General features: G+C 40.2%; 1 protein-coding gene across 2 annotated transcripts; it reads right to left on the bottom strand.

Annotated features, from left to right (window-relative positions):
* Positions 1-946: 946 nt before the first annotated feature.
* On the bottom strand, positions 947-26,231 carry creb3l1 (cAMP responsive element binding protein 3-like 1). 2 transcript variants are annotated; one of them, XM_028572196.1, is made up of 13 exons: positions 25,805-26,231; positions 16,407-16,542; positions 15,328-15,414; positions 8,582-8,736; positions 8,394-8,475; positions 8,004-8,203; positions 7,360-7,506; positions 6,949-7,007; positions 5,140-5,208; positions 3,010-3,112; positions 2,672-2,834; positions 1,751-1,916; positions 947-1,661 (listed from the first exon to the last, which is right to left on the bottom strand). In XM_028572196.1, the coding sequence occupies exons 1-13, from the start codon at positions 25,913-25,915 to the stop codon at positions 1,625-1,627; spliced, it is 1,515 nt and encodes a 504-aa protein (XP_028427997.1). In that variant the 5' UTR covers positions 25,916-26,231; the 3' UTR covers positions 947-1,624. The 2 variants fall into 2 exon arrangements, with proteins under 2 accessions (XP_028427997.1, XP_028427998.1); XM_028572197.1 differs by lacking the exon at positions 15,328-15,414.
* Between the last annotated feature and the right edge of the window lie 1,136 nt (positions 26,232-27,367).

The following is a 27,367-nucleotide window of genomic DNA, read 5'->3' as shown; positions in this document are numbered from 1 at the left end:
CATGTTTCCCAACCTCTGTCAGGACCCCTTTAATGGTCCGTTGGTATCAAAATATGGTTCCCCCAAAAAAAAATTATGCAGAATTTGGACGTGAAAAATGGAATTTAACGGCAGTGATAGGTTTAAAAAGCAGAAAACTAAACTTTTGTTGTAACTCTTGACTGCAAACACATCACACAACTGTTTGGTAAGCAGTTCAAACCAAGGCTGGCTGGTGGCAAAGGTGAATTTGACAATCCTTTACACCCCCACAGGCATGTGAAATAAAATATTTCCCCCAGATAAATCCTGAACATTGACCCAGTTTATGATTACTTAAAAGAAAAAAAGAAAAAACTAGAGAGATGGCAAAATGAGCATCAAGAGGCCAGCCCTGATTGAAACAAGCAGTGTGTAATCTAGTTAGATTTACGTTTCCAGGTGTATAGCTGCGTGTGTGGTCTTTAGGTGTAAGGCCTAGTTGGTCATATTTGACTAAAGTAAGTAGAAGGCACTTTTAAAATGACACAGCTTTCTTTTAAAGGTGTGTTAGTAGCAGTACATGTTGCATTCATTATGAACTGTAACTAACATAGAGCTGAAACGGTTAATCAGCCACAATTTTGATAATGGATTAATGGCATAAATCAGTTAACAAAAAAAGTATTCTGGTTCCAGCTTCTCTAATGTGAGGATTAATTGTTTTATCAAAAAAATAACCAATTTAACAAATAATCAAACAAATCTTTAGTTGCAGCCCTTTATCGACATACAGTATGTGATTGGTTAAAAATGAAAGCACTGACCCGATGTAGAGCATCTAGAGTGGCTTGGAGGTAAAATACAAGCACCATGTGCTAACATAAACTCCCACAGTCGAGGTCTGGCAAGTATCCATATTTATATATATATATATATATATATATATATATATATATATATATATATGTGTGTATATATGTTTATGAGTTCTTAAAGGTGCAAAGGTGTGCCATTCTGTGTTTCCTGCAACATTTCCTCTAAATGCTAACGCTACACTGCATTTGTTTTGGAAAGAAAGTGAGGCAGCAAAAACTAAGAACTGCTTTAGGTCTGTCATGACATGATAAGATACACACATGATCACAGCTTAAGTGGCTCATATTGTCTTGGCAATGGTCTGACTAGTTTGTAGTGATACAGATTTGTTTTGTTAAAACTATACGAATTGCATCTGTAAGTTACTGTATATTGTCTAGTGTTTTTTTAATTAAGGCCCTATGTTTTTTTAATATCTCTATATTATTTGTCATGATTGTTTAAACTATACATACCGGTATTAATTATTGGATTAGTTGGATTTTTTAAATTCTACTATATTTTAGTGCATAAATAGAAATTTCGATAAGATGGTCCCTTTAAAATCAAGTATATTCAGGTGTAGCAGAGTCTGTTTAAGCAGAGAAGTGAAGCACCGTGTGAAGGCAGTGAACTGGCTGTGAAGGATTGGAGGAAGTCTTGTCTTGAGGTACACTAAAAGGGATGATGGTGTAGATTTTGGTCCAGTTGGATGTTGATATGAAGCCCGCTGAGATCAGGAATCTGGAGGTTTCGGGCTTTTTAGGGGTCAGAGGTTAGAAGTCATGAGAGGAGGGGTCAGGCTGTGTCAGAAAAACTCGGAGACTCCGTCTGGTTTCGTTTCTCTAAAGAGAAGAAAGGCACCTGGTTAATATTGAAAGGACATTACAAGTTCTTTGAAATAAAAAGATCACAATGTATGTTTTTTTCCCACCTCCGGTCTAACTCGGGCCCAGTTGTCTGGTTGCTGCTGTGTGCGTCAGCTGTGTATCGGCTTGTCTGGATGTGGCCGTCTGACTGTAGCCTCTCCCCTTCTGATGTCACTAAACTCTCCTCCAATGGAGCCCCTTCATTAAAGAAGAGCAGGCTGCGGGAACGGACTGCAACACACAAACACACACTGGTTTTCATTCACGTGTCAGTTATGTCATTTTCCAACAATTGTATTTTATCAGTTGTATTTTAGGTTGTAATAAACACAGTAGCCTCTAGGGGCCACTAGCAGGGCAGCATTTCAGCCCCTGATGGGTACAGTCTGGTTTTATTATACATCCATGGTACAGTCTAGCAGACTTTATCCCTTACCACTCAGGGGATGGTTGCTGGCAGAAAGGAATGGTACTTAACGTGATGACAGCCTAACCTCTGGTTTCAAAAGGGGTTTCCCAAGGGTAAGTGGTTAAAGGAAGTTCATTTATAGGGAAGTTGAATACAGCAAAGACTGAAAGTTGATACTCGTGTCCTCTTTACGAGACTACACCTCTGGGATCTGTGTCAATCTTCTTTCTTCATGTGCTTTTATTTTGGGATCATACTTTTCATCTTCACTTCTTTTTTTGAAGGGTCATTTTGCCATTCGATATTACAAATATACGCGAACACAGAGTTGTATTTTCAGTTCAAGTTTCTTTTCTACAATGTGACGTCTCTCAGTTTGTTATTGCTCCTGCTCTCTATCTACAAGCGCTAAATTCCACAAGTTCATTCTCATTCTCTCATTAGGGTTGTTGATAGTCACTCTGGGAAATGTATTACACTGTTAACTAAAGGAGTATATAAGAAAGGTTAATGGGTCCATTCAAAATACACTTTCTATAACAATGTTGAATAACAGGTGACATATTTTTAGACCTACCCTGACTAGTGGTGTAGAGGTCCGCTGGCGGAAGAGCAGGAGGGGAGGAGGGATTAGAGGAAGAGGAGGATGAGGACATAGAGGAGGTGTGAGTGAGGAAGGAGAGGGGAGAGAAGCAGGGAGAGAAGGAGCCCAACACCAGGACAAAACACACGGCCACCATCTGCATAGAGAGAGGAGCAAAACACTCACGTTGGTAAGGAATCATGAACAAGGGGTTAAAGTTCAAATGTATTGTTTGATTATACACTCTCCAGAAGGAAGTAAAGTCACTTAAATAACAACAATATCCAAAATGCATACGTGAAGAGCTTTAAAATAACGACAACTATATTTACCATGAGGCACGTCCCTGTTTGAGTTGAGGCCATTTTACAAGAACGGGGGACAACTTTCCCTGAAACCAACGATTGAAGCTTCTGGAGCTGCTGTAGGAGAGACCTAGAGAGAGAGAAACAGATCAAATTAAAAATAATTTTAAATAACTTCACAGGTAGAGTAAAGATTCAAGGAAGAACCTTGTTTGGTTGAGGATTTTTAAGCCTCAGCCTCTCGCAGACTGTGCCTCACCTCAAGGACGTAACACCAGTTCAATTTTCATATTTCAATATTATCTTTATCCAGCTTTATCCAACTGATTTACTGTCAATTAGCCAGAGTGAGTAAACCAGTACAGTAGAGTTGGACAGAGAATCCCAGTAATACCAGGGGAATATAGTATATCAGTGTGATCTGGAGAGCAGGGTTCTGATGGTATGAGATGTAAGGACCCACTCTCACCACTAAGTGGAGACAGAGAACCAGTTACTGCTGAACACAGCGCCAAGCGGCCGTCAACAAGTCAGTTGATCGTTTAACAAGTTAGAAACTAAACCAGACAATAAACTGGTCAATCAGATATTCTGGTGAGTCAGTGAGTCAGTTGGTACATCTAATGTTTCAAATGCCCATGCTGATGTCTATCACATGCACCAGACTGTAGCATTACGCTGTGTGATGCCAGCTGTAATAAACGTATATGGGATGATACTGAGCAGCATCACTCACACAGGGCTTTGATGTAAAACCACAGTGATTTACTGTTGCTGCTTTAAATACACAGTACTCCCAGATGCCATGCTGGTTGACTTGGTGAATGATTATGTGTGACAATATTCAGAACACAAATGGAAATTTATGTATGAAATTAATGTTTTTTTTTTGTAATTTTAGGGGAGCTGTAGCAGCTTCCCCCTTCTTTCAGTGTTTGTGCTAAGCTAGGCTAAACATATATTTTGAACCTCTATCTGTACTGGACACACAGATTTAAATTATTGTCTGACTCTGGCAAAGGCAACAAAAACCATCTCTGAAAAGGCCATGTTTGAGTGTTGTATTCAAGACTTTTTACTTCATGGAGGAGGAGTTAAGTTTATTCGTGTACCACTAATAAACCAGTAGCACCACTAACCCAGTTCTGTATGAATCAAAGTGGACATGCAGGAAAGAGAAACCATTGCATGGTGAACTAAACGACCACTAATAACTGCATTTGGGGCATTTTTAGATTTTCAGGAAAAAAAAGAGCTTAAATGTAGTTCATACGTTTAAAAACTTTTTTTTAAGACCTGCACATATTCTGGACTTTATGTGAGAGTGAGCTTGCTGACTCATGTTCTCCAGTTTGTGCCAACTCATTGTTCCTCTGTGTGGTGGTTTAACATATTCACCAGCGTGTGTGTGTGTGTGTGTGTGTGTGTGTGTGTGTGTGGTGGGAAGGGAGGGGGTTGCCTTCCATGATGAAAGCTACTGTTAACTCGCAGTTTTAATGACAGGCTTAGGCTGCCACAGACAGACAGAGACAGACCCCCCCTCAACCCTCTACCCGACCACACCCACCCACCCATCTACCCACCCACTCTAGGATAATAGCAGATTGGTTTCATATTGTTATAATAACAGAGGAGACAAACGGAGCTGGGTGACTCTACACTTTGCTTATGGTGCAGACAAATTTCTATTTAGACTCTACTATAATTCTCTCCATGCATATAAACTAGGTTTTTACATACAGAGCTTAAATACTAGTACTGCATGTTTAACCTACTGTAGAATGTGTCTGTCCTTTGACGACTACATGGCTGCAGCTCAGTCAAACCTTTCCTGCTTGTGGGTATAATATTCATTATTTCATTTCAAGAAAGATTCAAGAAAAATGAGCCCTGCTGTAGCACAGACCATTCAACTCTCAGTTTATCAAGCTGCATTCTTTGCAAACATGTTGCTATTTTCAGTGACGATAATCCAAACATCATTACAAATGTCAAAGAATGTCGGGTCTGGGTTATTAGTATCGGAGCCAGCTCACATCTGCTTCAGTCTTTTCAGAGACACAACGGCAAGACAACACTAATGTCAGCTAGTGTGTGTGTGTGTGTGTGTGTGTGTGTGTGTGTGTGTGTGTGTGTGTGTGTGTCTGTGAGTCTCACCTGTTGGCGGTCTCCAGGTTTTCAACTTTTCTCCACAGGTCGCTGTTTTCTGACGTGTAGCTCTCCACCCTAATACAAACACACAAGCACAGACGGACACAGATTTCTGTCAACGTCTTACTTTGAGATCACACATGACATTGATTTAATGATATTTTTCCTCTGATCAGGAATAAGATCCCTCATCAAGGCTATGTTCTCGTTTGACATTTTAATTCTCCCATATATATCTAGTGCACAAAACACACAAATGGATTCGCAGGGTAAGAGGTGTTCTTTTCCTAACTGTCCCCTCATCCCTCTTCCTTTTCTCTCCCTCCGTCATCTCCTGCTAATCCTATTGATCAACTAAACATGCTGTTAATCTTGTGCTGTGTTACACATAATCCTCTCGAGCTCCTCTTATGTATGGTTGGTATATGGCTCAGTCATACACATTCCTTGCAGCGAGTCGTCCTGCTGTTCTCTTTGTGCATCGATCCTCCACTAATCCTGCCCTCATGTCCAAAACAGACACATAAACACAAAGAAAGAGAAGGATTTCAGTTTTTACACACCTCCTCTTACTTCTCTGTTGTGAAAGTGTTGATTCAGTCAAAGGGACTCTTAACTCTCTCCCTACTCTAATGGGATTACAGTAATAGGACATTTTGTCACCACCTGTATGAACTTTGGATACTTTTTGCTATGAAAATGTCGTAAAAGCCAGCCCACATTTTCACCTCTCTTTCACTCTCCCTGTCAAGGAATCTGACCCATGTGTTCAGCAGGTTACTGGAGTCCTGACGCAGCAAGAAATGGTCAGAACATCAAAGGAAAATAGAAAGGAAGACGTTTCTGTTGATGAAATACATCATGTAAGTACTATGTGTTCATCTGGACATTTTTACCTGACCCCACAGGTCACTGAGTTTGCTCCAGTTTAATCCACTGCAGAGCTTGTGTGTCTGTTAGCACACTTAACTCTAAAAACATAACCTCTACATACAAAAACTGCCTCTCAAATAAATTCCATCTGCCAGGTTCACTTCAGCATTGCATGAATCTATCTTTTCTCCCTTTTGTCAGTTGCATTTTTCACGTTTCTTTTTTTTCCGGTGCCAGCAATGCACATAAAAAGCACACAATTATGTATAAAAAGGCCTGCGGTAAGATTCAACTCCACTTCAACCTCAATGACCAACATGGCTGCTTCTCTGAACCAAATGCAACACTCTTAAATACATTGTTAGACAGCTCAGAGAAGTGGAGGAAAAAAGTTATTCACTCATTACACAGACATTGCTATGAAATCGTCTGTTCAAGCATTTCCAAGAGTTGGACTGGCATGGTTGAAATAACAGTAATAATTCAGCAGTACAACAGTTACTGCATGATTCATTTCTCACTCAATGAGAAATTGCATTTTAAAAAATACTGCTTCACTGAAAAATGTTGAAGGTAAATTATGAGTACATAACAGATTTTGGAGGTTGCTGAGCACGTTGATAAGAAACATCCATTTTGTCTTTTCGTAGGATTAATTGACTTTAAGAAAAATGTGTAATAACACCAACTTATCCTTTAATATTTTGTCACTATGCCAATAACAGCAGGGCAAAGTCAGAGCATTGTAGAGTATTGGCTGGACTGTTCTAAATAGTAATGGCTACTGATATACTGTAATATAGTTTCTTTAATACTATTTGAGGGGACGATAATGGGAAAAAAGGGTTTGGAAAGCGCAAAGACAGCCAAATACAAAGGTAAACCAAGAGAAGTGGAAAACGATTAGAAACATGGGGACAACGATTTTTTTCCAAGCCTTACTTTTTCTCCAGACATTCCACATATTCTTTCTTCTTCCTCCGACTCTCCTGAGCTGAGATCTGGGTAGGAAACAGAAAAATATCAGCAAGATGCAAATATGTTTTTCTAAGTTCCAAAGTTTGAGTAATGATTTCTACATTACAAACCTGTGTGTAGTGTTAGGCACCTAAATAAATGTGCTCAGATGGAGCGGATTTGTAAATGTTTTGAATCCTGTTTGTCCATCAATTATACTTTTGTTTTAGCATCATTTTTATTTCTTGTCTGAACTTACTGATGTCAGAAAAAGCTCTGCTTAACTCTCAGAATAGAAGTCAGAGTCACTGACTCTGTAAATAATGGAGTTTTTTTGGTAAATCAGATGTTCCGTCCAGCTGTGAGCACAAACAAAACAAAAGGTGCGGTGTTCACCTTATTTTTAATCTTCCGTCGGACCCTCTTCAGTGCCTTCTCTTCAGTCTTAGTGAGAGGAAGTTTGTTGGGTACTGGGTAACCCTCAGCAACCAGGGTCCTCTTCTCTTCTTCGGTCAGCAAGAGGGGTCCTGAACCCTGCAGTTTCTGCACAATGAAACAAAGCACTTCATCAATACATTAGCAACCATTTATGTTAAAATGAAGCCTGCAGGCAACTGACTCAGCAGCTTTTCCTTTGAACAATACCGCTACAGCACCGCAGTTCAGATGTGTCATTACCAAATCAAACATTTTTGCTGACATTGAACAAATTCTGTATAAACATTTGGTCATAAGGCATTACATTATGCCATTAGTACAAATGTGAATCATTTGTTCAGAGAAAAGATGCTGAATCAGACAAACAATGGCCACACACTGAATTGATTGAATTTCATTGAAAAGGCATTTTGTCAGCAGATTATCGGACTGATTTAACCCCATGATGACAGCTGGTTTACACGCCAAAAATACTAATATATAAAAATAATAATATTATTTGCACTTAATGCATTCAACTATTTGTACTGTCCAATCAGTATGGGAAAATGAGGAGAACAAGAGTTCAGACGGGGAGCAGAAAGATGTGTTCTTTTACTCACATGTGGTGCAGTGAGGAGAGGTGAAGAAGAGATGGCTGAGGAAGAGGAGGAGGAAGAGGAGGAGGCCCGACCTCCTGGCCTCTGTTGTGGTTGAGGGGAAGACGGTGGCAGAGGGAGGTGCGGGGAGGAGGGAGGGAGGGAGCCATCACTGTCGCCGTGGTTACTGCTGGGAGGGGTAGGCGGGAGCTGCAGAGCATCGTCTGGAAGGAGAGGGGGGTGTTGACTGAGTGCTACTGCTTTTACTTTGACAGCTGAAACAACTTGCTGCACTTTAGATGTCTGTTGGTGTTGTTCTGTATGTGCTAAAAATAAGTTCATTAATAGGTCCAAATGTTTTAAATCATTCTAAAATCTCAAACATTGTATAGATAAAGAAATATGTTTGTGTACCGCTGGGCAGGCTAAGGTACTGTCCAATCTCTCGGGGTTCATCTTTTATGGCTACTGGCTTCCCACTGTCTTGACTGGGCTCCTACAGATACACATAAACAACAATAATGTCAATGAACATTGCAACACCAACAACAACAACAACAACATCATCATTTGTAGCGTCTCGTTGTCTGATGGATGCTAACCGTGTGTTTCCATGTCGACCCTCTGTGTGGGGGGGCAGGGCTTAATATGAGAGGTGGGCCTTCCAGTGGCTGAGGATCTAACCTTTGGCCCCCATCAGGCTCCTCCTGTTTCACCAAGATGGCTGAAAGGTCCTGACTGAAGCTCCATTCAAATTCTAAGAGAAAAACCATAAAAATCCACATTCACAAAGACATTTTTTTGTTCTACACCAGTGTGCGTCTATTTGGCAGCAACTGTAGTATTTTGTAGGTCCTCGCTGAATAACTTTATTTAAAATACCTCTTAAACCTACTAGTTTGTCAACTTTTTTGTCAGTGGACAGAAGGTTTGATGGTAGAAAGTAGGACGTACGTGATATGGTTGAAAAGCGGACCATGTTTGTTCTTTTTTCGTCAAACTACTATTTCCATGTCAGGAATAAAATCCTGATGATATAAAATATATGAAAACATCACATGTTAATGGTAATAATCAAACACCTTAATTCCAGCCTATAAGGCTCCCTGCCCTTTTCAAAAAGCAGAATGAACTTCAATTTTCGGAGCAACTTAAAACTATATTTCTCCTCAGGGACCTTCAGGGAGGTCTTCCAATGGTAGGAAGGAATGGTGGAAGTGACTGGTAGCTTATAAATCACACTTTCAAAGAGCTTTCCCAAAACATTTGTGCACTTCCTGGTTAAACTGGTTATTACAGACTGCTGGACGACGTCGCTCTGGCGACTGTGGTGCATAATTTGTCTTCAGCGAGTGTGTATCTACCCTGAAATAAAAGATGGGCTGAACCAACAACTCGTCTTTAGTGTCCTTCCTGAGTACAGAAAGGGTTGCTGCCCTTAAACACTGCAGGATATATGCATAATTAAGTGAGCCAACAATGAGGACAGAGTGCAATTTTTAAAGGAAGTTCCCCAAAACACAATGAGGATATATTTAAAAGCATCTCACAGGTACTACATTGTTTAGTCTACTGTGAGCTGCAGAAAGTATTTTAAGGGACAAAAGTGCTGCTGCAGGAAAACAAGTCCCAAGCACTCCTGCTATATTTGGTGTGGTAGTGGCCAGGATGAGGAAGAGTCTCCGCTCCTCCCTGCCAGCACCAGCCAAATCACCTCTGGCAAACCAAAGCTCACTGGGATTGGTGGGGCAAACATCATCACAATTCATCAAGGGACAATCAACGAGAAGAGTCACGAAAAACGTAAAACTCATTAACCTTTCCTACCAGCCAACCAATAGATGAACATTATCACATGAACACCATCAAAAAACCACATTTTAAGGAAACAACTCTATATAATTGGCCCAACTAAACAATATATGTATACATCAACATTCCACCAATTTTACACATGCAGATCAGTTTATTCGTGGTGAGAAGTACAACTTCGCCTACAAAGCCGTTGTTAAATCTGACAAAATCTCGGATTGGTTTTGAGACTTTTAGTTCATAAAATAAAGCCTGCACAAGAGTTTGAGAGTGTAAGGAAAGAAGCAATTGAGTTGCATTATGGGAATTGTATGATTTTCTAATTTCTTTTTTAGCTCGACTCATACATGCATACATAGGCTAAAATATGAGATACTGTATCTCAGCCTCTACTGAATCAGTTTTAACCACTCTTTTTCTTACAGTAATCCGTCTCTTGCAAAGTCCCCCAACTTTATGGAAGTGCAAAGATCTTTTGTTCAAAATAAAAATCTGTTTACTTTGACATAGCTTGTCCCCACAGAAAGAGTTTACTGATAGACCGACTGGTGGGTCTACCAGAGTTGAAGGTTAACTATGTATGCTTTCAATTAAGGCTTTTTCCAAGGTGAGCTGATGAGAAACTGCTCCAAGGGAACCTCATTAGGCAAAAGTCCACCAACAGTCTGTGGGAAAGTACGAAAGTCTAACTTTACATCCAATTTTAAATTGAAAAGAAACCATAACTATTTAGAGGCAAATAGTAACAAAAAAGTAGCCAGAGGAGTGTTTTCAGTTTAGAATAAGACATGAGCACCAGGACAGACACTTTGATGTTTGTCACAACACACACACACACACACACACACACACAACCGAAAAGCTCCAATGGTGTATGCAACAAGAGCAGTAGCAGTGTTGTTGTGTGTGTGTGTGTGTGTGTGTGTGTGTGTGTGTGTGTGTGTGCGTGCGTGTGTGCGTGTGTGTGTGTTGGGAGTAAATGTCACTTTAATCACCTCCTGGTCTCCTAGCAACATGTCTGCTGGTAAAATGCTCTGAAGTTTACAAGCTGAGTGTGCTAGGTGGAAGCAGAGGGGGATGGAGGTGTGTGCCCATCAGAGAGCTTTATCCTGTGTCCATCACTGGAGCAGCGAACAGCACGAGTCAGAGAGTCCACCCTAAAAAACAAACCTAAATGTGGCTTCTTTCTGCTGTCTTAGACGAACCTAATGCCAATGTTCTGTCAATAACAGGAATGAACACTGACCATACAATTTTTGCATTAGTTTAACCCAATGGCTAGAGCACAATGTCACAGTGTCAGTAAACTTCATTGCAATCTGCCCATTAGCCCATTAGATCAGGACTTTTAGAGATGTGGACATCATTACTAATTGTAGTGTTTGTTTCAGCTCAGTTCCGAGATCAGGAGATAGCACATGAGTGTATGGTGATTTGTTTGGTCTGTGAAATGTCAGAAAATAGTGGAAAATGTCAACAGTCCACAAATCAAATATATTACCTTTACGAAACAGAGAGAAGCAGCGAATCCTCACACCCAAAAGCTGCAACTAAGGAAAGTTTAGCATTTTTGCTTGATAATTGACTTGAGCGATTAATCGATAATCAAAAAAGTTGACAATTCATTTTCTGTCCATCAACTTACTGATTAGCAGGTTAACAGCATGACAGGCTATACACCTTTTTAATCTAGTCTTGTTTCAAAATCAACTGACTACAAAACTAACCGTAATTAAGTCCAACCAGCTCATCAGTACCAGTGTCTGTAATGGCCCAATTTTGGTGCTTCGGTGCAAATCTTCCCAAAGTTTTAGCCCTCACCGCTGAATGATATAAGTTAACGCTCATTACAGCCTCCCACTCACTGCTACCTCCTATATGATGTTTGTCACTGGTCTGGATGGTGACTCGGAAATATTTCAGGAAAATCACTGATTACATATTAAAAGTTTTAGAGTTTAGGAGTAAAAATGTAAAATCGGTTTTGGGGTGGATCCACCATTTACCTATTGCCACATCCTCTCTGTAAGTAAGAGCCTCAGAAGCCTCTCCTAATGAGGCCGGTCCTGCTGCTAGTTGGAGCCTCGTTAAGCCTGCTGCCCTTGTTAAGCCAGGGCTTGATTGGAAGCCCTCCACCACCATTGTTTAATGAATACCAGACGTTGTTAGCCAATGCATAGGAAGGCTGTCCTGTACATTTATGGCTACGCTGGTAGTATTACACTCTTTTGACAGTTTTAAGGAGAATACATGTTTGATTGTTTTCTGCATTCTTAAACAGTAGAATAAAGTACATGATTGTGGATGGTTTTCCTTCTGCTTTTCCTTCATATTACCTGATTGGCTCTTCATAAATATAATAATATGAGGTGTATAATTTCCATGTCATTGCATGGACTGTAGCTGACAGAGTACTTTTGAATAGGCTAACATAAGTGCAACAAGGATTTTCTACTGAAAAGGAAAAAGTGGAAACATAGTGTACATTTACATACTTTTTTTTTTGGCCTTGGCCAGTCAGAGGAAATTTTTGTAGTGAGATCGCATCCACATATGCCACAAGTGTATATTTGGAGCAATTTCATGATTTAATCTGTTTTAAACATGAGCTCAGCAGAAAGGCAACAACGTTTGGTTTTTAAACGTCCTTGTATAGTTTCTCGTATTTTGTCCTGTGCTAGGTAAATGTAAAAGATGCTGTGGATGAAAGTAATAAAGTAAAACCTGACCCTCTCCCCTTACTACTTTATGGGATCTGTTTGGATGCTGTTAATAAAAGACAGTCTGCTAGTAAACCCAGGTAAGAAATCCTTTCATAGAGTAACGTCTAATGACCAAAGGCTCCTGGCAGTCGTCACAGGGGGTTAACAGGGGAGAGGTGGCGACTGTGTTTGATCTCCGTAGGACAGCAGGAGTATTAAAACCATAGATGGAGCAGCGCAGTTGGAGCTACAGTACAACACACAGCATCTTTTTTGACGGATGAATAAGAGCAACGAGAACTAAGACCACAGGCGGAAAAAGAGGACAGGAAAGTTCAATGTCATGTTATTAATATTAAGGGAATCTGTAAAAACATGTAGTGACCCATCAAATCAACCAAATGTGATCTATAATTGGCATACGATCAGACAATCCATTGCCTAACATCAACCATCATACTTGGGGAGGACCTTTAATTGCGCTCTATTGTCCAAGTGAACAAAGTATGATCCACAAATTCCTCCATTCAGACCAAACTGGCTGTGTGAAAGGTCAAAAACCTCTGACATCCCCAGGTGGCTAATTAACCTGACTCATCAAGACAAACAAGCAGCTGCTCCTATTGTGTCACTGGATGCTTGAGAAGGTCTGTGAAAAGGGTGCTCTGCCAGGGTGTTCTCCTCAAACCTGCACGATACTACGGTTGAATATCTGGAGATGTGATCCCAGTATTTATGAGCAATTTTTGCCAGAACCTACTGCCTTTTCCACATGTGTGCCTGGGTTTTAGCATATGTTGTACGTACTGAAACAAAGTAGCCTTCTGCAAACCTCATTCACGGCGCAACAAAACTTTTGTAGCTAAATACTGCCAATTCTTCCAAGTCCATCCTTGAAATGGGATGAAATGGGCCTACTGTGTGATTGGATCAACCTCTCAGCTGTAGCAGTCTTGTCAAAATACTTGTCATGTCAAAATGGCAGCTAGCAGTCCAGTTGTTTCAGAAGAAATGGGAACAAAGCAGAGTGCAAAATCTAAAACTTGGTGTTCAACAAGTGGAGTTCTACATCCCCCAAATTAGAGAGCAGAGCAGCATTCAACAGGTGGTGCATCAAGAGCAGAAGATACCAAAACATATTGACACAAAATCTAACAAATATGAAAGAAATAACATTGAAAAATGAGAATAAACCCAATTTGTTGATTGAATTTGAATTATCTTCTGTTCTTTGTTTAAAAGCTTAATCTAAAAAACGTTATTGATGGCGAGAGATCTTGGGAAAATAGTGATATCTTCCCAGGAAGTAATAATAATTAATTCACAGGAAAATTCAAGCCGTGAGACCTTTAGATGTTTAAAACCTCTACATATACTGGTGAAGTAAATTAACAACTGTACACACACACACACACACACACACACATATACATATCGACCATTACATATATATATATATATATATATATATATATAAATGTAATGGTCCATTTGTGTTGTGGATGCACTAAAGTAGAGATCTAACATTGGTGGAAAGTAAGAATCGTTTTTAGTCAGGCTTTATGGAGCAGATGCAGGTTGTAAAATGCATTTTGGATTAAGTTCAATATCAAATAGGCTGGAATAGATTGTGTGTGTGTGTGTGTGTGTGTGTGTGTGTGTGTGTGTGTGTGTGTGTGTGTGTGTGTGTGTGTGTGTGTGTGTGTGTGTGTGTGTGGAGGCAACAATAAACAAGAAAAATATATAAACTACCTTGAAATCTGTCTAAATATTGTGTTTTATGAGGTAATATATTATGTTGATGGCTAGTTTAATGTCATTTTAGTTTTTATAACATCCTGTTTGCTTTGGCATGAGTGTAAATTTACATTCTAACTACAGAATACATAGGTTTTGATTGGCGTGATTCTAACTTCTAAAATGAATATTCTAGTTCACAGCATTGAACTGGAAACATAGACAGTTGTTTTTAGATGTGAGCTAGACCTTTTTTGCTGCTCAATGTGGTATTTTGGCAATGCAGGTAATCTGATATTCATACCAATAAAGTGGATTTAATTGGATTAAGGGAGAAAGAGAAGGAGAGAAAGACAGACAACAGAAGTAAAGGAGCGAAGGGAGAGATATAGACAGGAAGAAGAGAGAGAGATAACCTGACAGAAGAGAGAAAGAGAGTTTCCGCTGGCTTCGGCAAAAGCTGCAGACTCAAAACCATATGCTTGTCATAGCGTTGTGTGAGTCCATGTGTGTGTGTGTGTGTGTGTGTGTGTTAGGTGGGCAGGGCTTAGCTGGAGGAGAACTGCTCAGACTGGGATCCTGCTGCTCAGACAGCAGGATCCCCGGGACAAATGGAGAACAGACAGACAGACAGACAGAATGAAAAAGACAGGTACAGACAGAGATAGAGGAACACGGGCAAAGACAGGAGGAGATAATGACAAAGATGAGTCAGAAAGAAAGACAGAAATATGCATTATTTTTATATTGCGCTGCAGCAGACACTTGTTCCTACAGACACCCCTTAAATAAAATATAAAAGATAACAGATTAAGCCCATCATGACACCAATTATATGACAGACAGTGGTTTCAGCCAATCAGAGTGTATACTATTTGACAGACAGAAGACAGGGTCAAACTGCATGTTATGTATTACATCATACAGACACTAACTGGGAGGGGGGGGGCAGCCAGGATGATAAAGATCCAGACTAAACATCAGCCAGAATGATAAAGATCCAGACTAAACATCAGCAGTAGAGTTTTGGTTGGCTGTGCATGTTTCCATTCGGCACAATCTAAGATAAGATTGTTTTAATGAATAGGATGACCTACCAGACTCATGGTCCATTTTGATTGACAGGGCTGGGCTCTGGGGGGCGGAGTCTTCACTTAAAGAGTAGCTGTGCTCTGCTTGAATATCTGTGAGATTCAAAAGCCCTTTTCAGACATGGAAAACGTAACATTGCTGTCTTCGTCGATGTGTTAAAGTGATGGCTGTTTGATTCAGACATAGGTGTACGTTATGTAAATGTTCCTGACGGCTGCTAGAAACGATGCTCGCAAATGACAAATGATTATCTCGGAAAACATAAAAATTACAATGTTTTTTCATCCCTTTATCCAATCATTTTGTTGAAGTCTTAGTGACCATGGCAACGCCTGACAGGGACACTGATTTGTCTCAAGGGATGCATGTGACATAGTGCTGCAAGCTGATCCATCTGACAGCTTCAATAGACTGAAAGAAACTACAGTGCAGTAACTGATCAGGGATACCAAGGCCTATTTGTGCAGCTTAGTTTGCAAGTGAGGGCCTAGTAGTAGCTCAGCCAGTTGTCAGTTGTAGCCTGAACCAACAACTGTGTGCCTCACTCTTCACAATCAGCTAGGTGAGGGGTACAAGTCTTGTGTGTTTCCGTCCGTCTAAAAAGCAGGAGTTTTGGAAGTCCCACACTTTGGCAACAGAAACTGGCTCTCATATGGTGGAATTTGACAATCAGAAAGACCAAGCCATAGAATCCAACCAAATAATGGGAGCGGGGTCTTTTGTACTCAAACACTGGCTGCTGAGAGGAACAACTGGCTGCTGCACTGCTGGAGGTTATCCGGGGAAACAAGGTCATCCAAATGTGACTATTAAACTAAAAGCACATCAAGGCAAACATCTCCAAGACAGTGGTTGGCCATTGGAAAGGGTTCCACCAACATTTACCTGCTGTGAGATTTGTATTGTTCCATTGGCAATAACTTAACTAGGAACGCTGGAGAAATTAGTTATTGGAAGCAACAACCACTGTGATCCAAACACTGGTACAATTCTTACAATGTGTTCTTTAATTTTAATACTGAGAGGAGCTGTGAGGATGTGTATTCTTTAACTGATCACTTTTCAAAATAAAAGAGGAGCTGACCTGGGTTGCTGTCTTCCATGTCCATATGTAAAGGTGAAGGTCTGTCTGCCAGAAGGGGGCGCTCTAATAGATGGTCGTCAAAGAAACTGCTGAACAATTCACTGCTAAAGTCATCCATCTGGTCACCTGAGAAAGGCTGGAAAACATGGAGAGAAACATGGAGACAGACAGTATTTTATTTAGTAAAATAGTTACCACTCCAAAAGAAGTCATATACTGTGTTTTTCAAGTGTCTTAAAGTTTGGTAATTTGGACTTTTTAAAGAAAAATTGAAGGATTAATGTAAGTTTTGCCTTTGTGGGTGAGACAATTCTCCTACTTCTTACGCTAAATAAACCATTTGATTATCTAAAACAATGCTTTTTTTTGGAGATACGTGATGCAATTAGCGTTTGTGGGTATAATAATATGTCAATGTTAGTGGAACGTTGAAGATTGATGACTGTTTATATTGTTTCTTCAAAAGTGGAAATAGGAATAGTATCTCTCCTTTGCCTTTTTTGCTAAACATCACTCAAGTGATTATCAAAATAATTTTAATCATTTAATTTTCTGTCAATCAATTAATCAACTCATTCTCTCTTTCAGTTCTACAGTACTACAGTCTATCTGTCAGGGTCAGAAACCAGACACCCTGTGTGACTGTGCTGAAGAGTCAGTCAATGGGAAACAGCATTGATAGATTCATCCTCAGTCTGTATGAGATGAGTCACTGAGCTGAGAGATGATGTTCTGGAAGCCTGGGACAGCATGGTGCTCTGATTTCACTGTTTTTTTATACACAAACACATACACACACAATATGAGTCACCCTGGTCTTGAGCAAACATGCACAAAGCAGTACAAAAGCAAATGCACATATACACACAAATAGATGGATTGGTGGGAACAACAGATTTGTATGTTTTATTCCTAGAAATTCTCCCAAAACTGCCAGAAGTGTCACGGCAGACAAAAATCAGTCCAGTAGAAACAATAAAGACAGGACTTTTTTTTAATATCAACAATGGAGAAAGGCTTTTTGGCCTCTTTGCACACTACCTTCCCAGCAGCAGCGCTTACATAAAACGTAATGTTTAGTTTAGACTTTATTAGGCCAAGAGTGCAAATGGTTTTAGTGCATAGCAATGTGTGCTTAAGTCAGAAGCCAGTTGTCTGTAGATAGCTAGCCAAGAAGTTGAACATTTTTGAGAGATTTTCTTTCCCTAAATTAATTACATGCACACAACAAAGCTTCAAGGCTTGTAGCATTGTCCATCACTGCAGTTGAAATGCACAGAGTAGAGAGTGAGGGTGAGAAGGAGAGGTGTAAACAGGCCAAGGTTTGTGCAGGACTATACTGTAGGTATAAGTCATGGGAATCACTGTTAATGTGCAATATTCTTTAAATACTGTTCAAACAAGTCAACTTTAAGTCACACATACATCTCAGTGGTGTGTGTGTGTGTGTGTGTGTGTGTGTGTGTGTGTGTGTGCGTGTGCGTGTGCGTGTGGGTGTGCGTGTGCGTGTGCGTGTGTGTGTCTGTGTTGAAACTGTGGGACACATGCAGCTGTCTAATGAAACTATGGGGAGTAAGCACACATACACACACATAGGCTAGGGATACAGATGGTGGGTAAAAAACAGAAGCACGTGAAACATGAAAAACTGCTGATGATCAAGGTAACTCAACTGTGACCTGTGTTAAACACAGAGTGGCTTTCATTTTTAAAGCAGTCACAGGAAAGAGAAAGCATTTGTCACAGAAATTAGCGCTGACGGACCATATCAATATTTATCAATATTTGTATTTGAACAAAATCGTGAGGCTCAACAGAGCTCCCTGCAGGATTAAGTAACTGACAGCCACTGCTCAACAGGGTGTGTGCATACACTCGGTAATCCTGCAGTCACTTGCTCTGTCACACATAAGTGAACACTCACTCATTCATGAACAAACACACCCACAAAAAGAAAATACTGACAGAGCACCCTTGTTCTCCTGCTGCACTAAATGCTGGAACAATATCCCTTTAAATAACTCTCACACTGCCCCTTTAAACTCTGCTCCATTAGGGAATATAGGTCACATTTAAACTGCGCCACTCAAAAATAAACAGGGACAAGTTTCCTATATGGAGAAATGTGGGCGAAACTGGCATGATGCTGGGAGAAGAAGCAGAGCAAGGCCCACAATTGAAACAATTTAGTATGAGCTAAAATTAGCTTTATATTAGACCAACATGTGTTAGACTTTATGTTGCTCTCTACCATCAGTGATGATATTTTACTATATAGAATTTAACCCTTGTAGTTTCCTCAGTGGCCCTTTAATTTATATTCAGCTACATTTGCAGTAATTGACTACAGTTTTGTATTTAGCTCCACATTACAGTAGTGACTCTTAGTCGGGTTATTGCTATCCACTTGCTCACTTCCAACACCCCTGGAGCCTGTGATACAGCTCTCACCTATGACTAGCACAGCCCTGTTTGAGGCTAATCTTTTTCTTATCTATCACCTGGCATGGCCATCATGTACCAATTGCTGTGTAGATCTTTTTCTCACACCTGACATGTTCAACTATTCTGGCTGATAAGATCTCCTGCTCTCAGGACTGGGCATGTACAGGCTGTTTCATTGATATCTCCCTCCCTCTTCTGTTTCAGTTTAATAAGCCAAAGACAAATACGCAATTAGAAATTCTGCTAATTTTTAGACTGATCCATGTGACTAAATCCTGAAGGCACAAAAGCTGGAGGTGGATTTCAGACAGGAGGCTCTGAATAAGCTGCAGGGAAATGGATGGTAGATGGAGTGTGTCTCCCATTCAAACACTGATACATGTTTTATTTTTTTTATGTTATTAGCATTACAGTTTGTGTTTTGGGATTTCTCTTAACTCTGTTTTCATAACTCAAACCATGTGCTGCCATGCTGCAGCCAATATAAATCATTAAAATGATGAATGAATAAGCTCTCAACATTCATGACTTATAAATGAATAGAACAAGTCCTCCTCTGCAGTCATTAGTCTATGACACCACTATGGACAACCTGTGCAATAAAGTGGTCTCAAAAATAAATAAAAAACATTTATCAAGAAAAAAAATCTTAGTTAATCTTCATTCAGATTTACTGATTTACTCCACCTGGTAAATCAATGTAAGTATTTAATACACAAATGATCAATAAGCTGAGCGTCATCTACAGTAGTTCCATCGTATTAAAGGGAAGGCAGACATCTCTACGGGCCGATATCTCCAACACCGGGAAACTCACTACAGGTAAGAGGAAGAATATGTATTTTTGATTTTGGGGTGAATTGTTTCTTTAAGGCACGGGGAGCCCCTCAAGGATTGATTTAGTTTACAAAAAGCTATTCAAAATAGCATAATATAATAAGAAAAATCAGGAAACGGAAAAGGACTGCATGCACTTACAACATCAAATTGTTACTGTGGCAGCTGCTGTGTATATCAGGGCAGACGGAGAATTTGAGCCTACTACTAATACCGAGATAATACCATATTATTTTCTCCTTACAATGAATTGATTGATGAAAAGGTCAAAACTCAGTGGACCATTGTCCTTTGTTGAATTCAGCGCTGATGCTAACCTGCATCACACCTGCACCACCTGACATTTAGCAGTGGCAAATGTGGCAGTTCATTTTATTTTCTAATCAGTATTTTACATTTTGCTTCATTATTTGTCTTGTCACTCTAAAGCGCAGCTTTGAAACGCAGAGATAAATGGTGATATATATATATATATTATTATGTTATTATTATGTTATTGTTGTTATTAGGACAGGAAGCTTAATGAGTCCAGAGTGGTTCAGTGTAAGACGGCTTGTAAAGGAACACCTGCAGTCAGTGTGAACAGAACAACAGAGGTCTGGACCTTTCATTACATGAACCCTCTCTGCTGGGAAAAGAATCACAGGAAAACCGTGTTAAAAAGCAGTTGACAGTTTGTATAGCTTATGTCCGTGGTGGTGTGTCATTAGGGGGGATGGGGCTGATGTGTAAACCACACAGGGAAAGAGCTGGGAAAGACAGACGCAAGAAGTAATTATAAAAGCAGAGAGCGACTTTGTTATGCCTGTAATTAACAGTGTTGAGTCTCAACATATCTCTCTCCTTTCATCTGAATGCCTTATCGGTTCAGGTGCAGAAAAAAAGCCCAAATCACCCATGTTGTCTGCATGTGAAGAATATTTACTTTCCCTGATGCAGTGATGAAGGAAAGCACGGCGATAAACTGGACTGAGAGCCAGGCCAGAAACATTGTCATTATGGCATGAATCACACAGTGGAAACCATCGTAAACTCTTCAGAATATCATGTAAAAGCCAAAGGGAAATAGAATGAAAAAAAAAACATGTAGTCTCAAATTCGGATTTCAAGAGCCAACAGTAGTGGCTCTGATTCAGTTTATTCCAGTTGTTAATATATCTTGGGTTCCAATTCTTGGCATCAAGAAGCTTTTTGTTTGGCTGCTGTTTATGGGGCTCTATACATCTATCTAATCGACAGGGTCAAAGTAAAGCTTCTGCATTCATGTTAACTTGTCTGTTTGTTGATTGAATCATTACTCAACTAAGAAAAAGAAACCAATTAATGTTGAGAGCAAAAGCTTTTCATCAGATTTATGCTGCCATGAACAAACAGTGATTGTCATAAATGACAGTAAGTGGAGATGTACTAGCAAGTAGGTACTATGACTACACCCTGGCTGCAGGAAACTCTCCGTCATGTTAGACAGACTTCCTCTCTGCATGTATTTAGTTTCACACCGTGAATACATTTTGCTTCATCATCTTAGCCACAATTTTTAGCTATAGCTTCATTTTTCGCAATGTAGACTGTAGGTCCAAAGATTGTAGGGAACTAGTCTCGCTTTGCCAGACCCTCCTCCACAGCACGCTGGAGGAGGGTCTGGCTAGTCCACACAGCATTCGGGGATGGGAGGAAAACGTGCTCTGGTTTAACAGCATTTCTTTAAACCAATCAGAATCGTCATGGCGGTGCTAAACAGTGGTGCGAGAGAAAACTCAGATTGGACAGATAGTCTAGCTAGCTGTCTCAATTTACCCTGCAGAGATCAACAATAGACCTCATAAATCCACTGAATTTAAAATTCCAACACAAAGAAAGCGGAAGGAAACGGAAAATACTGTAGATGGAGGAATTTCCTGCAGCACCGGAGCAATCCTAGAAGTGGAACGCGGAGGATAAAGACTAGCTTGGAACAGACCAAAAGTCAAATTTCTTTGGAATGGGTTCTATAAATGAATATCAATATTAGTTACACTTATAAAATGTGTTTTGCAGGTCTTAGCCTATGTTTAGCTTTGCATCAATATCACACTATTGCAATCAATCAATGCAGACTTGAACTCACTCTGCTTCCTAAAAGACCACCATACATTCAATCATCACAAATGTTACAGTATGAATTGGGAAATTATCAGAGAATGGCTGCACCGATTAGTCAGTAACCGATCGATGAAAAATGAATTGGCAAATAAAAAATATTTTGATTATATGTGATTTGATGCTTTCCCTGTCACACAATTGTAAACTGAATATCTTGGACTGATGGTCGGACAGGGGGAAATTATGTTTCAGATTCATTTGACATTTTATAGACAACAAAGATTATTCAAAAAGAAGAAGCCCTAACATTCAATCATCTGAAATGTTACAGCATAATTGGAAAGTGACCAAAGGTAATGTAAAGTATTCAGGATTTCATAGTAAAGTAGGCTAAAACATGCAAAAACACTGGTATAAACTTTTTTCTTCTGGAAAATCCATTGGCAGACATAACAGGTTTTGAATAGGACACTAAAAGTCAATTGAAAACTACATGGCTGGTTGGGACAGATTTTTTGCAGCCTAAAAATGAAATTGTGAGAGACCTGAAAACATTGTGTCATTATCCTATAACACTGGCTGCCACAGATAAGAAAATGGCAGTGTTCTCTACTGTATTTGGCATTATGTGGTGCTGTGTGTGGCTGCAGTGGGTTGGCTAGTGTGTGTGTGTGTGTGTGTGTGTGTGTGTGTGTGTGTGTGTGTGTGTGTGTGTGTGTGTGTGTGACAGTAAACTCAACTATAGTTCTCAGTAAAACAGTAGAAGAGTATTTTTCTTTCTCTTTCACACACACACACACACACACACACACACACACACACACACACACACACACACACACACACACACACACACGGCTGCATGCCTGCTCACATTCCATCTGGCAGTTAAGCAGCCAATCTGCAACAAGCATGCAAATGAGATGGGCGTGTCTTTTTAAAGCTGGAGTACAGGGTCTGAACGGAGAGTAGAATAGAATAGAATAACAAAGTGAAAAGAGTATAAATGTAGGGAAAAAACATTACATGGATAGAGTACAGAAAGTCCAAATATCAATTATTAGATCTAGAGATTTTATTTTCTCTGATTTAGGTTTTTCTACAACTCTAGACTAGAACAGAGTAGAAAACCATCAAATAGAATACACTGTACTGTCCTTGCTTGACCTCATTGTGCATGTGTGTGTAAAAGTATGTTTGTCCGGGCGCCTAGGTAGCTCACCTGGTAGAGCGTGCACCCATATACCGAGGCTCAGTCCTTGATGCAGTGGCCGCATGTTTGACTCTGACCTGTGGCCCTTTGCTGCATGTCATTCCCTTCTCTCTCCCCTTTGATGTCTAAGCTGTCCTGTCATAATAAAGGCCTACAAAAATTTAACCCCCCCCCCCGAGAAAAGCAGGAAATCATCCCATTTGAGAAGCTGGAACCAGAACAGCTTCAGTACATTGGTACACCTATTTTGTAGGCTGTATAATATGTATGATTTTTGGTCCATTCATACAGTTTTATCAACGTGTTTTGAAACTGGCCTTCAGATGCGATCTGGCAGACTCTGGCAGACCGTCAATGAAAAAGGTCAATGCAGTGTGTTGCGGTTACCATGGCATTCGCCCCTGCATTTGTCTGGCCTGACTTTACATTTAAAGAATCCAAGTCCAAATACATGATTAGGCCTAATGCATAATGAGGATAATCATTTGTTGCAGCCCTACTCATTTCTCCTCCAGGATTTAGGAAAGCTGCATGCAGAGCTGTTCTAACCAGTTCCCAGCAGGCGGTAAATGATGTTATCCATGCATGATTCTTGATGTTGTGGTAAAATGGTTCAGTGCACATGATGCACAATTCTAACTGTAGCCAAGGAATGGTCACATATAATAGGAATTGTTATGAACAAAACAATTATAATTGAATCTGTCACTCCATGTGTGTAGAAAGCTTAAGGGCATCTTGAGGTTAAAGGGTTGTTTCCCCTCTGAGCCATACAGAGATGCCATGCTAAATATGGGATCCTATCCTGCCTTTCCATCAGGTGGAGAGGTAAATCAGTGCCACCATAACTTAGGGGGGCTTTCCCCCTCCTCTTTATCGTTACGCAGAACTGGAAGTTACAAAAAAACTTACTTAATGCTTAGATAGGGCTTGTGTTCGGAGCTTTTGAAAGGTGAATTTCCAAGTGAAAAGTGATGCTTACTAGAATATCTTCCCAATAAAAATAATAATTCTATGAAAATAGAGTAATGTGCAGCCACAGTCCCCCGCTAATAATGATTGTCAATTCACTTTATTTTTTATTTAAGCAATCTCCGTTAGCCCTGTAATGCCCACTCCTATTTCTTATCTACATTGGTCTAACCTCCTGGTTATCAACAGGGCACACATACTGGAAGAGGTTAACAAAATACAGAGCAGAAAGTGTGTGAATCCCTGCAGTACCCTACCACGGAGCACACCTTAATAAGAACCAATGAGCTGATCTCTCTGTATCTCCATTTATGATGTCCTCCGGTTTGTTTGTTTTTTGGTACAAAGACCTTATAGCTAAAAAAAATCTGCAGTTTCTCTTAGCTCTTTGGAATTGTATAGTGTCTTTCTGCTCCTTGTTTCGGTTTTATGACACAGAACTTGACTGTTTTGGGTTAGTCTTTTGCTCTCATCACCTTCACTTCTAGATGCAGTACGCAGGCATCAGCGACAGAATGAGGTCCCTGATGCTGTGATTCATCATCGGCACCTGTCCATACATGACAGCTGCAGATTATAGATTAAGGAGAGATGTATAAACATGACATCTTGCAGTACAGCTAATTAGACATCCTTTCCCATGTCCACAGTGGTACAGCCCAGCCTAGTGACTACTTTATTTAGAACAGGGACGGGGGGGGTTTAAACCACAAGCAGACTGCTCGGCTGACTCATTGACTAGAATAAAGTTCTGCTTAAAAAAAAAAAACTGTGCCATTTAAAAAAAGAAAAGACGGAATGACTCAAGAGTGGAAAAAGAGACACTGGCGATAGAACAGGAATAAAGAAAGAGCACTTCCTGCTGATAGTGTGATATTTATCATTAAACTCTCAGTGTGCAGCAGTGAAACGGCTCCCAGTCTGTTTCCACAAATTAAGAGTGCAAAGCTCGGTCAAGCATGGCGTGCACAGAGGGCATGGCAGTGTACTTTTGGCATTTTGTGGCCGGAGGTGCACCGCACACATGCAGTACACTTGGAAACAGGGTGGGATAAGGAGGAATATATTGTCATACATTAGGGGCTGGTGCCAATACACTCGTTACAATTTACATGCAACAGTACAGTCACAACTGCCAAAACTGGGCATGCAATAATAGCTTAATTGCATAATTCCTGTCTTTTCGCTTTTGCTCCTTCAACCAACATAGTGATTATTATATTTATGAGCAATAGATGTTTTTGGATGGAGATATGGAGAGAGCATTGGTGGCAACAGCTGGTTTTAAAGAGGCCTCAGTGATTTAGAGAGGGGAGAGATACTTGTCCTCTGAGTTTTATTCTGAAAGAATGAGTGCATTTATAATTTTATGAATTTATAAACCTGCCTTCATACAAATAATTAAGGTTTCTTCTGTGCACTAGTCAACGAAATGTCTCTCTCACACCACACACACACACACACACACACACACACACACACACACACACACACACACACACACACACACACACACAAGTTAACCAGTAATTTGCCAGCCTGTGTCTGTGTTTCCAGTCTCACAGATTGGTTTGCACAATTACAGTAAACACACAGGCCTACAGCAAGGTAGGAGCCCCGGATATCGGCCAGGATCTCAGTAACTACAGCAACTACACCGCCCTCCTAAGGTCCGGCTCCGGGCGGAACAGGCGGCAGAGGTGCGTTTGATTTAAGAGACTTTAAATACTGACAGCTGACTTCCAGCGGAAGAAGAAATAGGACGACTGGCTAGTTTACGCTCGTGAATATATAAACTGTGCACACAAAAATGAGACGCTAAAGAAAGTCGGGCTAATGCAGAACTCACCACATTAGTGAGGAAATCTCCATCGCTGAGTTCCTCCAGGTCCAACAGGTTGGTTCCGCCGGACGGATAGAGTTTCTCTGCTGTTAAACTGTCTAAGATAGACTCCATCATGTCTGTGTGTGTGTGTGTGTCTGTGTACAGCTCACTGGACGGATGCTCAGTAGCTATCTGGACTGGTCGCAAATCTTAAAAATCAACTCATTAAAATGAAGCAGTTGTTTTTTTTTTTTTTTTTTTTTTTTGTCGCGTGCTGTGTTAGTAGGCTATCCAGCTGTTATTTACACCATCTGTATGTTAACCCGGTAAGTCGAGCTGAGTCCAGCTGCTGCTCTCTTTTAGTGACAAAGTTCATATAAATATCGAAAAATCACATCCTTCTACTGATGTGGCGGAGACGTTGCTATCCATCCAGCTGTGTGCGTGCGGCTCAGCCTCTCTCCTCGCGTGCGCTGCCTCTCCCACACGCGCCGTTGAATATTCAGTGAAGCCCCGCCCCGTGGCGTCAAATACCGAGCACGCCCCAAACACAAAAATAAGAATTATATTCATTTCATGTCAAATCCGATCTTTGCAACAGCATCAAATGTATAATCAGTTGTGAAAAGTAGGAGATGTCACTAAGTACCATTTTGAGGTACTTCTGCTTGATCATTTCCATTTTATGTAGGTATAACTTTATACTTCTACTACATACATACATACATACATACATACATACATACACTTCAGAGAGAAATATGTACTTTATACTCCACTACATTTATTTGAAAGCTGTAGTTACTAATCAATTTACAGATTACGATTTTGAACATGATGATGACTAAAATCCAGCACTTTGACCGATCCAAATATGTAATATTAATAATAGTGTGACTTTTTTGCATACTTGAATACTTTTACCTTTCTAAATGTCTTTATGGATAACATTTCTGTATTTTTACTGCGTAAAGGTGTTAATACAATATAACAGAATACATTTTCATTGTTGCACTTTTACTTAAAGGATTTGAGTACTTCTTCCACCACTGTATATGATTGTGCAAAAAGTATTATATATATATACTGGAGATTTTACCAGAGTGCAGGGGATGTAATATTACCCCCTTTAGGTCAGAGGGAGTCTTTGCGATTTAAGTTCTTATAATAGTATGGAAATAAGACAATGGAAATATCACAAAAAGAGTTGAAGAATGTGTGTTTGTGTGTGAAAGAAAAGACAGGCAAAGACTGTTTTGACATGCCGAGGTACTGCCTGCATCTACAACCCACACACACAAACACACAAACACACACACACACACACACACACACACACACACACACACACACACTCTGTAAAGTGGGAATGTATTGGTTGTTCAGGCTCGCCCATCTCATTCCTCAACTCTCCTCCTACCCCAGATTGCTTCTCCTATAAGATACAGAGACAGAGAGATTGGAACACTGTCCATTGTTGTGTCGGTATCAGGGGTGCATGTGTATGTGCTGCAGCTCTGACCTGTTACATGATCTGGGTAGATTTTAGTGAAAGAGGCTTGAGAAATTGTTATTTATTTACAGAAT

Source organism: Perca flavescens, chromosome 24 (assembly GCF_004354835.1).
Source record: "Perca flavescens isolate YP-PL-M2 chromosome 24, PFLA_1.0, whole genome shotgun sequence".
Taxonomy (NCBI): Eukaryota; Metazoa; Chordata; class Actinopteri; order Perciformes; family Percidae; genus Perca; species Perca flavescens.
Note: the sequence above shows the minus strand (reverse complement) of the source record. Positions and strands in the feature narration are given on the sequence as shown.